General features: G+C 42.9%; 1 protein-coding gene across 1 annotated transcript in view; it reads right to left on the reverse strand.

Annotated features, from left to right (window-relative positions):
* Positions 1 to 16746, reverse strand: part of SUSD1 (sushi domain containing 1) — a 74504-nt gene that overhangs the window by 9176 nt on the left and 48582 nt on the right. Inside the window, exons 13-15 of the mRNA XM_054986958.1 lie at positions 12171 to 12264; positions 9899 to 10157; positions 2301 to 2340 (exon numbers count right to left, since the gene is read on the reverse strand). Of these exons, the coding sequence (XP_054842933.1) occupies positions 2301 to 2340; positions 9899 to 10157; positions 12171 to 12264 (393 nt within the window). The remainder of the gene's footprint in view (positions 1 to 2300; positions 2341 to 9898; positions 10158 to 12170; positions 12265 to 16746) is intronic.

The raw sequence follows: 16746 nt of genomic DNA on the forward strand, positions 1-16746 counted from the left end.
AGTAGCATATGGAGACCCAGGTTCGAACCACCACTCTTCTGTCGAAGCTCATTGGAGAACTCTGATCCAGTCACAAAGGTTAGGCTGTTTGTGACATTAAGCCTAACTGTCCTCTCAGAGTTCTTGTGAGGATAATATGAAGGCGAGGAGAATAATGTAAGCTGCTTTGAGTCTCCACTGTAGAGAAAGGTAGTATATAAATGAAGTAAATTAATGAATATAGATGACAATGGGGGACAGAAAAAAGGGAAGTGGGTTAGAAGGAGAGAAGGACATAGGGAAAAGTGAGCATATGGGAGCTGCCAGGAGGAGGGAGAGAGGAAACAGTGTGGGGAAAGGTATACAGGGGAGAGTGAAGTACCCCAGCAAGTCCTTGCAGGTTCCCTGACATGCAACCGGGCCTGGCTCAGCCAGCACCATGCAACTGGGCTATAGGGGAGAGGCTCCTGAGGTGGATGGGAGAAAGGTGAAAACAGGGGGACAGACGAAGGCCGGTGGGAAGGAGAAATGGAAGCAGGAAAGGGGGAGCGGCTGTAGGGGGCAGTGAAGGGAAAGAGGATGTGGTGCAAGAGGGGGAACATGAGGTGACCCCCTGCAAGTCTTTGCGGAACCCCAATGGTTTTTACTAATTCCCCCTCCCACTGCAGATCCCCCATTATGTTGGTACTAAAGGCCGATTGACCTTCAGGGGAAAAATTTTAGTGGGGAGGGAGTCTCAATGGGTTACAACTAGAAGGTGGACTTAGCAAAAATTGCCACCCCCTCTTAAGAAAACTTAAGGGCATTTATGATTTTTTAAATGTAGTTGAATACAGACCTATGCTTGTCAAGAAATTCTTAACCACTATGTCAAGAGACCTAGTGGTTCAGAGTTTCAGACTAGGATCTGGGAGCTCTAGATTTGAATTCCCAATCTGCCATGGAAGGTTGCTTGGGCCAGTCGCACACACTCAGCCTAATTTACTTGCACTTCACAGGGTTGTTGTGAGGATAAAATGGAGGACAGAATGATGTACACCTCTTTTGGTCCCCATTAGAGAGAAAAGCGGGGCATATATAAAGTAAATAAAAAATTAATCTGACCCAGGGATACACCCAGGAAACGTGTATTGTGTAGTTAGGTCCTAAGAAACTCTGGTCTATAACATCAAGGTTGTCTTTCCATACAACTGAAAAGCCACACAACTATTTTCATACCTAGGAAGCTTAAGGGTTTGTGTTTCTTAATCAGGAATTACCTTTGATTCATGGAAAACTGCTGAAAAGGAGGGGAGTTTTAAAAGCAGTTTGTGATAAGGCATTGGGTGGGAGGTTGCTGTAGATAGGAAAAACGTAAGCCCCACTGGGCAGGCATGAGCATTTTGTAATAATAGAAAGTCTTTTCTTAAGAGAGCTTAACTTTTCTTGTAGAGCTTAACTCTACAATAGATGTGACCAGGGTTCATTTCGAGGGGGAACGCACAGGAATGCAGTTCCGACAGTTCCCCAAAGAGGTCACATGTCAGGTGGCCCCAGCCACCTGATTTTTGGCTATTTTGGGCCCGTTTCAGCCTGGATTGGGGCCAAAATGGCCCGGATGAGGCCTCTGACAGGTGGTGGATCACTCTCCCGCTCGTCAACAGCCTGATCCTGACTATTTTGGGCCCCTTTTCAGCCTCTTTTTGCCATTTTGGGCCCAATTTCGGTCCTGAATGGCCAGGATTGGGTCCAAAACAGCCGGAATAGGTGATGTCAGGGGTGTGTGGCATATGCAAATCAGTTATACTAATGACATTTCCGGTGATGGCAAGAGGCGTGGCATAGGCTAATGAGTTATGCTAATGAGTTATGCTAATGAGTTCCTCCAGCTCTTTTTCTACAAAATGACCCCTGGATGTGACACAAGCCCCACCCCAACTTGCAATTGCACGTACCCTCAGTGGACTCACCTCACAAACTGCTCCATCACTTGGTGTGGATCCAAGTGCTGCAAGAAGAGAAAAGGGGCTTCTGCCTGGGGCAGTTTGTAAGGTGAGTCCCCCCATGGTATGTGTGACTATGAGTTGCATTTATAACACATGTACCATGGGGGGTGACTCGCCTTACCCTGCTGATTTTGTAATCCAGTCAAACACATCTTATATTATCATCACAAATATTAATGTGGTTCCTCCCAATTCCGCCCCCCACCTCCAAGTCATTACATTTCCAGCTCTGCTTCTTTTACAATGCAACACAAACGTTAATTAAAAACCACATGGTCTATCGTTTTTATAGTAGAGCACAGCTAGCAATTGTCGCTTTTTCAATAAATTGCATACCTTTAATTTGGGCCCAGGCTATGCAGGATTTTTTTCTCACCTGAGAAACAAAAAGAAACAATCAGCAGTACTGTTTACCTGAGAGGTAGTAAAACTGTGCCTGGCCTTTATCATTCAGACCGAACGGAGAGCATTCTAGGACTGAATACTTAATCATGCAAAAGAAATCCCCAAACACAAAAAACTAGTATGTCAGGGGGGAAATTAGATTAGAACCCTTCTCCCTGACATCTAGCATTTGATGGGGAGGGAACTTCTGAGAGAAGGGGCATTCTGTCATGTGAAGCCTCCAACCTGCAATGAGAAGTGGCACAGGTCACACAAGTGTAGCACTTCAGGCCAAACAACAACATTCCAAGTGAAAATGTAAACATCAGGAAATCAGATCGTAGTTCTGCATAAGGTTACTGTGGTGTAACTGGGCCCTCAGTGAAATGATTTTCCAACAGGAAATGTTATTATGAACATCTGTCTTCTGCGGCAACTTTATTCACTGCAGCTGAAGTTCCCATTTACTCAACAGGCTGGGGTGCAACCCTTTTGTTTTTGAAACAGACTTACTGCTGGATAAGCAGGCAGAGCTGTGGCCAGCAATGCCTTTTACCAGCTTCAACTGGTTAGCAAGCTCTGGCCTGTCCTGGCTAGGAAAGGTCTGGCTGCTGTGGTACGTGCCCTAGTCACATCTAGATGAGATTACTGCAATGTGCTGTGTGTAGTGCGACTCTTGCGTCTGGTGCAGAATGTTTCCAAACACTTCCGCTGTAATGAAATCAAATCAAATTTATTACGGTCCTAGACCAGCAAGGATATTACAAGAATAAAAATAGAGCATACAATGTAAAAGGTACATCAATATAGTAATAAATTACATTGTCTTACATTACATTCAAAAGTTTAAAATTTAGAATTTAGTATATCAGAAAACCAGGTATCATAAAACCATATACAAGACTATCCTTAGTTAGTAATGAACAATCTCCTGTTCTTCATTGCCAACCAGCCAAATGTGGCAGCCATATATGTTATGCCCTGGGATCTATACAAGAGCATTTTTGAAAGGAGAGAAGCTCTATGTCTTCCTGGATGGGCATATAGTATAGGCCTTAAGCAGGGTTTCTTTCTGGGGAAAGAGGTGGTGGAACTCAGTGGTGGAACTCAGGACTGCACAATGACGTCACTTTGGGTCAGCTGGAACAAAGGAAGAGTTTTTAAAAGTTTAAATTGCCCTCGGCAAAAACGGTCACATGGCTGGTGACCCTCTGTGCAATCTAAACTCCCCTCTGTCTGGAGATCAGGGGGCGGGGCCACCAGCCATGTGACCATTTTCAAGAGGTGCCGGAACTCCGTTCCACCGCGTTCCCGCTGAAAAAAAGCCCTGGCCTTATGTAATCTTCTTGTAGCTGCATGTATATCTTACAGTCAAAGATGACATGTTCTAAAGATTCTATTTTCTCATCACCACAGGGACACAAATATTCTTCTAGTAGCATTCATTTGTATCTACCTTCAAGTATAGCAGAGAGCAAAACGTCCCATTGCATTAACATGAAGTTTCTCCTGTGTTCATGATTTGCCAGATTATAAAGATAAGGCATAGGGGTTAGACTAATCATGGGGTCAGGGTAGCTGTAATGAATAAAGTTGCAGCAAAAGATAGATGGGGAAGATATCACTCCAGTTTTGACTCATCTACGTTGGCTCCCTTTTTGTTTGCAGGCATAATTTAAAGTGCTGGAGCTGACCTTTAAAGCCCTATATGGTTTGGGACCAACATATCCAAAGGATTGCCTACTACCTTACAGATCCAAAGGAGTTAGTCGTGTTAGTCTGTAGTTACAAAACAGTAGAGTCCAGTAGCCCCTTTAAGACGAACCCACTTTATTGTCGCATAAGCTTTCAAGAACCACAGCTCTCTTCATCAGACGTCATACATCTGAAGAAGATGGCTGTGGCTCTCGAAAGCTTATGCTACAATAAAGTTGGTTAGCCTTAAAGGTGCTACTGGACTCTTTACTATTCTACTACCTTATGAAGACAGCGGATCACTGCATTCATCTTCAGAGGCCCTGCTTCGGGTGTTTCTACCTTCCAAGATTAGGTGGGTGGCAACCTAGGAGAGGGCCTCAGAAGCCACACTTGAGCAGAACCACAAGTGACAAAAGGCACAGGTTGGACACTTGTCTGCTTCCCTCAAGTTTTGATGGGAAATGTAGGCAGCTTGGCGGAATGTTGGAGAAGTGACAGTTGAAAAGTCCATTGGACAGCAGTCAGAGAGTGAAGCTGCGAGACCAGGATGCCTACATTTCCCATCAAAACTTGAGGGAAGCAGACAAGTGTCCAATCTGTGCCTTTTGTCACTTGTGGTTCTGCTCTATTAGACTCTGGAACTCTCTCCCAAACTCATCTTCCGTCAAAGGATGAAGCTATTTTTTGTTTCACTTGACATTCCCTCGGCGATCCCTCTTCTCTCCCCCATGTTTTAACTGTTGTTTTTATCTTTTGTATTTTTTAAATTCTGGTTTTAATTGCTTTAATGATATATCTTTGTGTTGGTTTTAATGGCTTTTAAGGTATTTTAATTTGAACGCTGTAAATTTGTTAGGTGCCTTAGCGGCCCCGTGAGGGCAGAAAGGAGGTGTCAAAATGTTGATAATAAAGAAATAAAACAAATGAGATGTTGGGAGAGCCATGACTAAATCACACCCCTTGTTTTACAAAAGATCACAGGAGCTTTTGTAAGGAGGCCTGATTCGGCTTGGGGATGCACAGGACAAAGAGTTTAACAGTGCAATCCTATGGAGAGTTACTCCAGTCTAATCCCATTGACTTCAATAGGCTTAGACTGGAGTAACTCTCCATAGGATTGCACTGTAATTCTTTGTACCTTGCAGTTTCACCAATCTAAACTGATCTTCCACTGCACTATTTGTCCTCAAAGGAAAAAAGACAGGCGCTAGTCTTTTTTCTTTTCTTGGGTCTCTGCTGGTATGCACTTGGGTATGCATGTTAGAGAGAAACAGTGCTAAGTACAGTAGCAAGATCTGCAGCACTACTGCCTTCACTTGCACCCAAATGCTGGGTTTTGCCCAATTTTTTTCCTTTTGACTTTGTTTCCTCTGAAATGTGAGACTCCGTGTCATATCATAAACTGCTCTGGCAGTTCCCCTAACTTTCACATGGGATTTGCTATTCATGAGAAGCTGCACACAAAGAACACATCCAGAGACTCCCTTGGTCACTCGGAACTAATTATGCTATTTTCTGGGCACAGGCCCCTGCAAGCATCCGTACTTCCCAGGCAGGTACCAAAAGGATCTTACTTTCAAGGAGCTCAAAGGGATTGTGTTGTTGCTTCTGTCAAGTGAGGAATGTTCCTTTCATGACCTGGAATGGAAGATTCGCTCACTTTGCATAAGTGCCAGTTTGGTGTAGTGGTTAAGAGCGTGGGACTCTAATCTGGAGAGCCAGGTTTGATTCCTCACTCCTCCACTTGAAGCCAGCTGGGTGATCTTGGGCTAGTCAGAGCTCTCTCAGAGCTCTCTCAGCCCCACCCACCTCACAGGGTGTTTTGTTGTGGGGATAATAATGGCATACTTTGTAAACCACTCTGAGTGGGCATTAAGTTATCCTGAAGGGCGGTATATAAATCGAATGTTATTGTTGTTGTTGTTATTACTACTACTGCCAAGGGAATCTCAGGATCCATCCAACTATTGTCACTTGAACAAAATGAAAATTTTAGTTTCAGCCAATAACATGCCTTTTTTTTTTTTAAAAAAAAAAGGAAATAACAGATTCTGGTTGAATAAACCTTAGTTGGAAATAAGTTGAGGAACTGGAAACAAGCAAGGGGGGAGTTAATTTTAAGTGGCAAAACTGCATGGGAGGAAGTGGGTTACGTACCTCTTTAGCATAAATGTGCAATGTTTCTGAAAACAAGTATGAAAAAGTACAAAAGCTATTACAAGACAGGATTTTCTTTTACTATGCTGCTTACATTGGCTAATATCGTTCAGGAAAATAAGTGTCTGAAGCTTATGTTGATGAACCAATAAAAGTGCTAGAATTGTTGAGGAACTGTAATTGCCTGCATTGTATTCTAATTTATAGCATTCATGTTCTCCTGTCTCATTCAGAGAACACATCTAAAGAAATCTCCCCCACAGGGAGGAAAAGCCATATGCATCATGGATTTTATTTGCAGAAAGCATTTCATGACAGAGAACGGTCTGCAAAACAAGTAGTTTAGCCTGGAGTTATACTTGGGTGGACTAAGAAGAATTCTTATGTTAAGAGCTGTTCTGTACGCTAGCTACTTTTTAAAAAACATGGCTCATGTTTTTAAATACTTGTTTAAAGAACTAATGTGGCCTATTGCAAAGAATGAATACAATGCGCTCCTTGTTAAAAATTGTTTGAAACACATTAAATTGAAAATTAAAGTCTCTGAAGTGCTTCAGTTGAAAATTTAAAGCGGTTTAATTGAGGCACTTTAATTGAAAACTAATGTCTTTGTAATGAGAGGAAGTACACAGCCGCTCTTCTTCATTCTATTTTCATTCTATCTCACAAAGTGTAATTGTAACTGAATTTCAGTCATTGCGCTAAAAGACAGAAAAAGTTTTGGTATGCTCATTGGCATTTTTCAGTTTTGTATCCTGAATGTTAGACCACCATGACATAACCACAAATGCTTTTACAAGTTTTACAAGTTTGCCATGCGGCATGGCGGAACTGCAGTTCAAGCCCATGAGAAACCAGTTGCAAAGCATTTTGGATCCAAGTTTATGAAACAAGGAAGAGGTTAAATAGAAGAATGAATGGTAGAATTTGATGACTGGGTATACAAAGGCAACAGACTGATCAGGCTTCACATAATACTTTTCAACACTCAAGCAGTCCAGATTGTTACCAGCTAAGTGCTGAACTTTAATAATTAAGAATGCTTATGCCCTCCCCATTAGGACTTCCTCCTTAAGAGTCTGTGATTTACAATCACCTGATCTTGAGGCTGGTGCCGTAGTGATGTTTTAATGAACTACAGTTCTTCATGTTCTGATTTCTGGACCTTTTTCAGACTGCTACAGGTGTACAACTACCCAGTTTGCAATCTGTCTCATTTTTTCCTTACAGATTACAGATCCATTAAGGATATATACACATTGATTTCTTTGCAATCTTAAGCACAATTACACCCTTCTAATCCCACAGACTTTCATTGAGTTAGGTAAAGGTAGTCCCCTGTGCAAGCACCAAGTCATTACTGACCCATGGGGGGACGTCGCATCACGACGTTTTCTTGGCAGACTTTTGTCACGGGGTGGTTTGCCATTGCCTTCCCCAGTCATCTACACTTTGCCCGCAGGAACCTGGTTACTCATTTTGCCGACCTCGGAAGGATGGAAGGCTGAGTCAACCTTGAGCCAGCTACCTGAACCCGGCTTCCACCGGGATTGAATTCAGGTCGTGAGCAGAGCTTGGGCTGCAGTACTGCCGCTTACCACTCTGCGCCACGGGGCTCTTTCATGGAGTTAGAAGGGTACAAAGCTTTTGGGATGAAAATATAAATCAAAGAGCAAGAAGAAAACTTGACAAGATCACATGGGTACATTAAGATTCGGGGGGGGGGGTCTTGTTAATTAATGTGCTCATGTTCTGCAGTGCATCAGTAACCTATTTAAGACAAATGAACATGATCTACCAGCTACAGCAAACTGGACACGTGCCAGTTTTAAACTTAATGTTAGGAATTCTCCAAGTGAAACCAGAAGGCAGATGGAGCAAGGCATCACAAAGCCATAGGACCGAATGGGGAAAATCTACCGATACCTAAATGTAATGAGCCAGCCAATCACAGTACTCCAAAGGAGGTTTTCAAAAACAACATATTTTGTGAAACCATAAACACTATTTGTTCTAGGGCTACAAGTATCAAGGGATCCAAAATATAAGACTGAGTTTCAAGAACAATCCAAAAGAGATTTGGGAAGTGTATGATGATACTAGGGAAAAACAATACTGGGGGCCGAAGTGGAATGAATTCAGTGTCTAAGTACTGTATGAATCATCTATCTCATACACTTCCCTTCCTCAATACAGCAAAAGTTGTCTTGAAATGAAGGAAACAAATTCAGAAGGAAGAACCAGACAATGACCAACTCCTGTTAGTTAAATCTTCCCATCTGTAAATGAATAGGATTTCATTTTCAGTTTTTATTTTATTAATCCTATTTCAGCATATAATGAAGTTGGTCTGGATTCATGTGATAGAGATTTCTGAAAGAGCTATTAGGAGTCAGCCATGTGAAAAGAGTGGGTGATTTGTAAGAACTAGAAATATTTGACATTTCAACAGATGGAAGTTCTCTTTTAACATGGGTTCTAACTGTGCCATCCTAACTAAAGCCACACCTTTCTAAGATCATTGAAGTTAACGGGCTTAGAAGGTGTAATAACTCTGTTTAGGACTGCAGGGGTGGATTTGAGGGAAGGGGAACCAGCCCTGGAAAAGGGCCCCACCCAGAGGATGGAGTACTGCTAAATTGCCCCTCTCTCTTCCATCTGACACCTGCAACTGCAGAGAAAGGAAATTTTCCCTTGCTCATTACTGCAGTAACTCGTCTTGCTTGTGAGGCTGTCCCGACTCCCAACCCTCAGAGAAGTTTTGGGACAAACGGCATGGTGCTTGGGAAAGGCAGAAAACGATCCACTCTGCCAACTGCTTCTGTGAGCTCTTCCGCTAGATCCAACCCACAATCTTGGACTTGTTTTATAATAACAGGGGGGCAAAAGTTATCTGCCCTGACTTGGATGGCCCGGGCTCATAAGCTCTTGGAAACAGAACAGTGATCCTCATAAATTTGCTGTGTCTTGACAGCACTTTATATACTGGCAAAAGTTACCTATTATATTCATTTCAAAAGACAGTTCAGGTTAAAGTTAACACTCTTAATGCATAGCATCCCATAAAAAACATTTTAGAAATTCAACAGAAAAGACAGCTTTTTAATTATTTTGCAACTATGTTCCTGTCATTTCATCGTTCCGTTCTGTCAAATGATGGGTGAAGACAGACGTAATACAGAGAGCCAGTGGGTCCCCTCGGTCATGGAATGAACCAGATGTTTCTAAACTTTGCAACTCAAATGACATACATGCATATGAATGAATTTAACTGGCTCCGCTATCAGTTTTGCCCATCTCCCATGATCCAAGCAGGGTGATTGCCCTTTGTAAATGTTAAAAGCATTGCATGTTACATCTGTATATCTATGGCTTATCTATTTTAAAAAGTGCAAACTACTGAAAGCACTGATGGTTAGAAAAGGGTTGGGGTGACAGCTCAGGTGGCAAGCTAGTCTGTGGCACATGCGGCTGACTTCTCCTGCAAAAGAGCTCCAAGTCATGAGGAAGGGGTCTCTTTCGCAGCTGCCCGGCTTCTTCATCAATGTTACATTTGTCTTGACCCCAAGTATCCTGTGTAGCTTGAAAGACTGGACATGCTTGCACCACAGAGCAATGATCTGAAAATATATCGACATAGATCACTTTTCATAAATTATTTTTGTTCAAGCAAAGACTCAAGAAGGCAATCCTACCTCATTCCATTCACTGATGGTCCTTAATATAACACAATAATCTTTTCGTTGTTTCAAGGGAGCATTGTAGAATTTTCCATAGTAAAGTCTGTCTCCAAGAGCAAAGACTGATCCGTTGTCCGTAAGGATCCTGGCTGGGAATTCAGCTGCCACATACCCATCAGAATCACTGCCATTACTGAAGTAAGCCAGGCTAGTCAAGGAATAACAATTAAAGTTGCACTGTGGCCTCCAGGGAACGACAATCACTTGGTAAGAACTACAACGAGACAGAAAAGCAACAAGTATTGTCAAAAGTTATTTATATTCAATTGCCTTTTGATGTCTCCCACCGATTCCCTTTGGTGCAGTTCTTTGTTTAAAGGTTCTCCGCATCATTGGCCTTCACTGAATTCCTCATTACAGCTCATAAAACAAAATAATATGCAATCTTAAATTATTAAACTGTATTCAGAAACACTAGTTAACTCTAGGCTCGTACGGCTCACTTCATTAGATTTGGAGTTCTGCTACTTAGATAATTAGCGTTACATGATATGCAGAAGAGACAGTGATGTTAGAACTTCATTCATTATTACTTGCAAAATGACTCTCATTAGAAGAAGGCCCTGTACTGGGACCCCTGGAGAACGCAACGTGTCTCTGGGTCCATCCACCCATTACAAAGTCTTTGTGTTTGTTGAGGAACAACACAAGGACACTCACAATGAGAGTTTTGTGCCTCCCAGATGCACGGCGATTCTTTTCTGTTTGTCGGCAGCGCATGCAGGGGAAAGTGGCTGCGGCCCTCTGCCTGTTTTTGCATCCTCAAAGCACCCAATGGAGTGGCTATAGGTTCTGTTCTGAAACTCACATGTAGTCACATAAGTAAGGTGACTTCTAAAGGAACAGCCTCATTTGAGGAGGCCACCTGAGGGCATGAAAACAGCAGGGCAGACCCTGCCATACCAAAGGTGCGGAAAAATTTAATATTTATGTTACTTGCTGCTGCAAAAATGCTTCTAGCAGCACACTGGAAATCAGACAAGCTTCCGAAGCTACAACAGTGGGTTCGGAAAGTATGGGATATTTTTACTATGGAAAAAATAGCATACCACCTTCATTCCACCGGTAAACCACAGTATCAGTCATCATTCTTTACGCAATGGTTGCCCTTTTTGAATTACTTACACAATACTAATCAACTGCCTAATGCTGACATCAATACTTTTAGCTTCTTAGCTATATTATGAGAATATCTCCGCACTGTTCCCCCTTGCACTGTTTTTGTAGTCTATTACATTGGCTTTGTTATTGTTATTGACTGTTCCAAGGTTTGTTTCTTGTATTATTGTTATGTGTATTTATGAATATTGTAAATTGTAAAATGAAAAATAAATAGTTAAAAAAAAACAAAACAGCAGGGCAGCCAATGACGGGGTCAGTAGGCTACACCTGCTGCTCCCTGTGTGCTATGCTTGCAAACAGAAAAGAGCCAGCGTACCTCACACAGCTGACACCAAGTCCTTGTGTTGTTTCCCAACAAACACAAGGACTTTGTAACGAGTAGGATGAACCTCTTGTGTACTATACCCAGAAAGTCCCATTGCATCTACCTTCCCTCTCTGGGCCAAGCTACACATGACGAATGACACTTGAACAGCAAATGTATTTCTCCCTGTTCACTTGCCCTCCACTCAATCCACTTGCCGTTCAAGTGTCATTCGTCATGTGTAGCTTGGCCCTCAGTTGAAGGCTGGAACACCCAGAATCAGGGGCAAGTGTCCCCGTACACCCTACTTTTTCCTCTAAAGAGCAAATGACAGTTATATGAAGCACTCAAGAGAAGGAGACACACTGTCATGCCCAAACAATATAGGCCGTTCAGAATGAGGTAAACTAAGTTCGGTTTTCCCCTCAGAGCCTAGGCCAAAGACATATTCTCCAAGCTAAACAATCCTTAATACCTTTGAACCACCCTATTGTAATCACAGCTAGAGGGAGTGCTCGTTTGTGGTGAGAGGGAGATTCAGATCCAAGTTAAAAATTGTAAGTGTGGAACTGCCTGGATTAACTAAATGGATCACATCTGCCTGGATTAACTAATACATGAGCAAGAGCCTGACTATGTGGCAAAAAAAAAATACCATGCTTAGGACGTGGCTGGATTTTTAAGACCGAGAAGTAAATAAACAACCTCAAGTAAACCCACACGTGGCAGAAATTAAATCCCTTGATTTATCATGAAATTTGGAAGGACGAAATTCAAAACATAACCACCAGGTGTAAATACCTTATAGGCCCATTACTTTCTTCTGCCTTTTTCAGCGTGAATACTGGTGCAAAACCTTCTGCTGATATGAATTCCACTTCTGGAGATCGTGGATCTAAAAGGCAAGCCATATATTATTGTTGGGGTTGGTTGTTGTTTTGGTGGTGGCTGTTATTACATCAGCCATTGCTTTTAACGTGCAAAGTGCCTTATATGGTTTGGATCCTGCAAAGCGTGGGCAAATTAAATTCCTGGATTCACTCCCTTACTGCAGCCTTTTGTTCCCTCTGAAATTGTGCCTCTTCAGGTCAGTGTCTCCCAGCACAGCTGGTGGGGAGGGACAGCACGGAAATATACAGTGAGATAGGGGAATTGGTGGAATTTATCCTCCTCTCTTCTGCAAATGGAAATGCTATTCTGTCAGCAGAACTGTTGTTACACTGATGGTATGGCAATTCAGGATTCAAGAATATGTATTTTAGCATCTTATCTGCCTTCAACATCAATCCCGTCAAGCAGTCCATTTTTAATGCTTAGTTTACAGAAGGAAAAAGATGTTGATGAAAGTCCCCGAGATTGTTTGGTGAGCAGCAAATCCAGCCACTGAATAGTGCACGAATTTAAGCATATTTGCCCCTAGTATACCAGGTTAAGCTAGGACAACACTGGTGTCCCACAGCTTTAAGAAGAGCCCCCCCCCTCAATGAAAGTGACCCACAGGTAAGAGGCTAAAAATCAAGTACTAAATAAAAGCTTCCAAATTGAAATTCAACCCTGAACGCCAAGGCTTTCAAAACATAAATAATATTCATGACAAGCACACCGAAGGAGATTTTATATGGTCTGAAAATGAATGCAAATACCAGCTCATTGAGAATGCATACTGAAGATATTAATCAGCTTTGCAAATGTTCAGAAAAGTTACTAGCCCAAACAGCTGATTGTGATGCAATAAAGCTGGAGCCTTCTACTGGAACCAGGGGCCTTCCGTCAGCAGAACATGTTTCGTCTTCTGAAGGAAAGCTCCTTGCACCAGAGAAAGGAGCATTTTGTGGGAGGAAAGTTCTGCTATTAGTGGCCTGAAACCTTTGGATCTGCCCCATAACCGGGGCTCATTTTGAGGGGGAACGTGCAGGAACGCAGTTCCGGCAGTTCCCCAAAGAGGTCACGTCAGGTGGCCCTGCCCACCTGACTCTCAGACATTTTGGGCCCGTTTCAGCCTGGATTGGGGCCAAAACAGCCCGTATCGGGCCTCTGACGGGTGGTGAATCACTCTCCCACTCAGCAGCGGCCCGATCCTGACCATTTTGGGCCCCTTTTCAGCCATTTTAGCCCCTTTTTGCCATTTTGGGCCCAATTTCGGCCCTGAATGGCCAGGATTGGCTCCAAAACATCCAGGATTGGCTCCAAAACATCCAGGATAGGTGATGTCACGGGGTGTGGCACATGCAAATCAGTTATGCCAATGACACACTTCCGGAGATGGCAAGGGCCGTGGCAAATGCTAATGAGTTATGCTAATGAGTTCCTCCAGCTCTTTTTCTACGAAATGACCCCTGCCCATAACTCTTTACCAGCCCTGCTCTGCCCAAAGATGCCTGTGTTAGCCATCTATGGCGCCCTGAAATCCCAAACCAAGACAGGAAACAAACTCTCTTTCCGTCAATCCAAAGCTTCCTTGCCCACTTACCTGTAGGCAATCCTCACATGCTAGAGGCTGTGCAGCAACTCTTTATAAGCCTATTTTATATTCATGCTCAAGGTGAATAAATAAAAGCAGCATTCTATCTTATATGACTTTCCTCAGAGGTCACTTACAGAAAGGGGAAATTATGTTTGGAACTAGCATGCACAGAATCTTAAATAAATTAGAGAGATTCCAGTCACAATAGATTCATTTGTTCTTCCCATTAAGTACCATCCCAGAAATCATTCTCACGGCTTTTAGGACACAGTGTAATCAACAATTCAAGGCAAACTATATATTTATATTTAAATACATGTTTTTAAAGCCCTTCTTTCTGGGAGGGGGGATTTTGCAGAAGCAGTTGGAGGGCATTTTTAAGTTGAGGACTGGCTATGCTTGTGTGTGTGTTTCACCCTTCCATTGTGGTGCTTTCCACACAAAACTGACTCCAAATTGCCCTCGGCGAAAAATGGTCACATGGCCGGTGGCCCCGCCCCCTGATCTCCAGACAGAGGGGAGTTTAGATTGTCTGGAGATCAGGGGGCGGGGCCACCAGCCACGTGACCATTTTTAAGAGGTGCCAGAACTCCATTCCACTGTGTTCCCGCTGAAAAAAAGCCCTGCCCTCTGAGACCCTGCTTCACATGTTGCCACTTTCCAAAGCTAGGCTGGTGACAACCTGAGAGAGAGAGAGAGCCCTTTCTGCCATAGCGCCAAGTTACAGAACTCCCTCCTCGGGGATATTAATCTGTCCCCTTCCTTCACTGCCTCCTGTCAGCAGGGGAAGACTTTATTGTTTCGCCTGGCACAACCCTCAATGCCCTTCCTACCTCATGCTTTAATTTGCTTCCCTCCATTTATGTATTTGAGTTCTGTTTTTTAAATTGGTTTTACGATGTATTTTATTATGCTGTTTTAACTCTCAATTGTCTTAGTGGCCCTGATTGGGCAGAAAGGTGAGATATAAATGTAAATAAAAGAAATAACTACAGCCGCCTCCCTGATTTCTCTTTTAAAAAGGAATTTTATTGCGGTTTGTAATAAAATAACATCTGGCAAGGATACAGACCATCAAGGTTTTTTGTTGTTTATATCTCAGATACACAGAAGTTTGTTAAGGTACTGCAAAAATCTTGTTTCTTCATAAGAAAAAAGCTGAAGATACTGAAACAATTTCTCAGCTGAAGTTACACAGCTTCACCTAGTGGATGACTATAGATGGGGGAGAACATAACAAGCTTACAAAAGCTTCCTCTGTGTTGCTCCTGGGTTGACGTAAGGACATCTTCAGCTAGCACACTTTCTTCCACAGCACATGGGAAATGGGCACAGGTTTTTCATGTTTGGGGAATTTTTTTGTTAAGCAATCGAAGTGCATAATGCATAGTGGCTCGGATTGTTTGCAGCATGAATGCAGCTGCACTGCATAACGGTTAAGTTCCTCCTCTCCCGCTGACTTTCCACCCCTACATTGTGCCCCCTTGGGTCAGCTGACCTCTAGGAAAGTTGTGGGGGTTAAACTGTCAGGAGGGCCAAAGCGAAAAGGGGCAAAATTGACAATAATGGGGCTCTGCCCTCTTCCATGAGCAAAAGTGCCTGCTGCAAGCAGAACGGGCATTTTAAGAAGCAGCCTTTTTATGAGCTTTACTGATCCTTTACCTCCTTTCATTTTCATCGGGGTTTGTAGTAAAACTTCTCAGAGCCCTCACTGTCATTTCATTCATCGTTTATACGACACTTTAAAGTACCTACCTAGAGCATTATACTTTTTATCTAGCTGGCTGGCACAATGCTTATGGGGCAGATCATTATATAGTGCTGCAAACAATCAGTTTAATCTGTAGATGAATCAATGGAAGGCATACTTGATTAATGTGGGAGACAATTTTGGTCAATGCGTGCAAATTTTAATTAATGGGCCTGCGGGCCTTTGTTTTGTCTAGAGGTTGCTTTGTCTCTGGTCGGCATGTTGCTTCGACAGAATAAAAAGAGAAAAAAATACAGAAGGCTATTTTTGTTTAATAAATAAAAAATGTAAAAAGGAACTACCTATTGAGGCTTTGGTAATACAAGGTTATTTTAATGTAATTGATTAATTAACTAATATATAAAATGGCAGATAATTATTGGCAGTTTTTTAATTTGATTACTGATGCCTTTTACTGACAACATATACAGTTCAGATAAGAAATTATGGCATGTTTACAATCCAAAGTCTTCAAAGTGCGAAAGGTTTTGTTTACCTTTGCACACACATAAAGGCATGCACACAGTATGGGTCGGGCCTTTTCCTAGACATAGTCTGTGCATGAACCAGATTGAGGTGAAATGACTGACCTATTTAAGACTCCAAGCAGCAGATGGCCTTTTTTAATGTTATCCCAGATTTTAAAAACTCCCCGAATGAAGAAAACGAACACATCAGGGGGAAAGGTTATAGCCCAAACTACTCCCATCTCTGCTCACTTCTTATTCTGCTACTTTTATTGATCTACTCATGAAAGACAGGAGTTGTTTTCTCTTGCTCCAGAGAGTCAGATCAGAACCAAAGGTTAAAATTAAACCAAAAGAGTTTTCGGCTAAACACTAGGAAGAATTTCTTGACAATTAGAGCGGTGTCAGGGCTTGCCGCCGCTGCCGCTGGGCGTGGCACTGGGCAGTCTGCTCCTGACATCACAGGGGGGCCAGGGATTCTGCAGGACCCTGCTCTGTGGAAGGAGGGGCGGTATACCTCACCCAGACTCCCTCTCAGTCCACTCGCTGGCCTGCTCAACCTGGCCTGATTACCCTCTGCGTCCTCCTTCATCTCCTCCTTCCAGAACTCTCCTCCAAGCCTCCACCCTTGCATCTTACTGCTCTCACTCCACATCATCACTCCTCACTCACACCCACCACCACAGGGCTCTTCCC

Source organism: Eublepharis macularius, chromosome 8 (assembly GCF_028583425.1).
Source record: "Eublepharis macularius isolate TG4126 chromosome 8, MPM_Emac_v1.0, whole genome shotgun sequence".
In the NCBI taxonomy this organism is placed as follows: domain Eukaryota; kingdom Metazoa; phylum Chordata; class Lepidosauria; order Squamata; family Eublepharidae; genus Eublepharis; species Eublepharis macularius.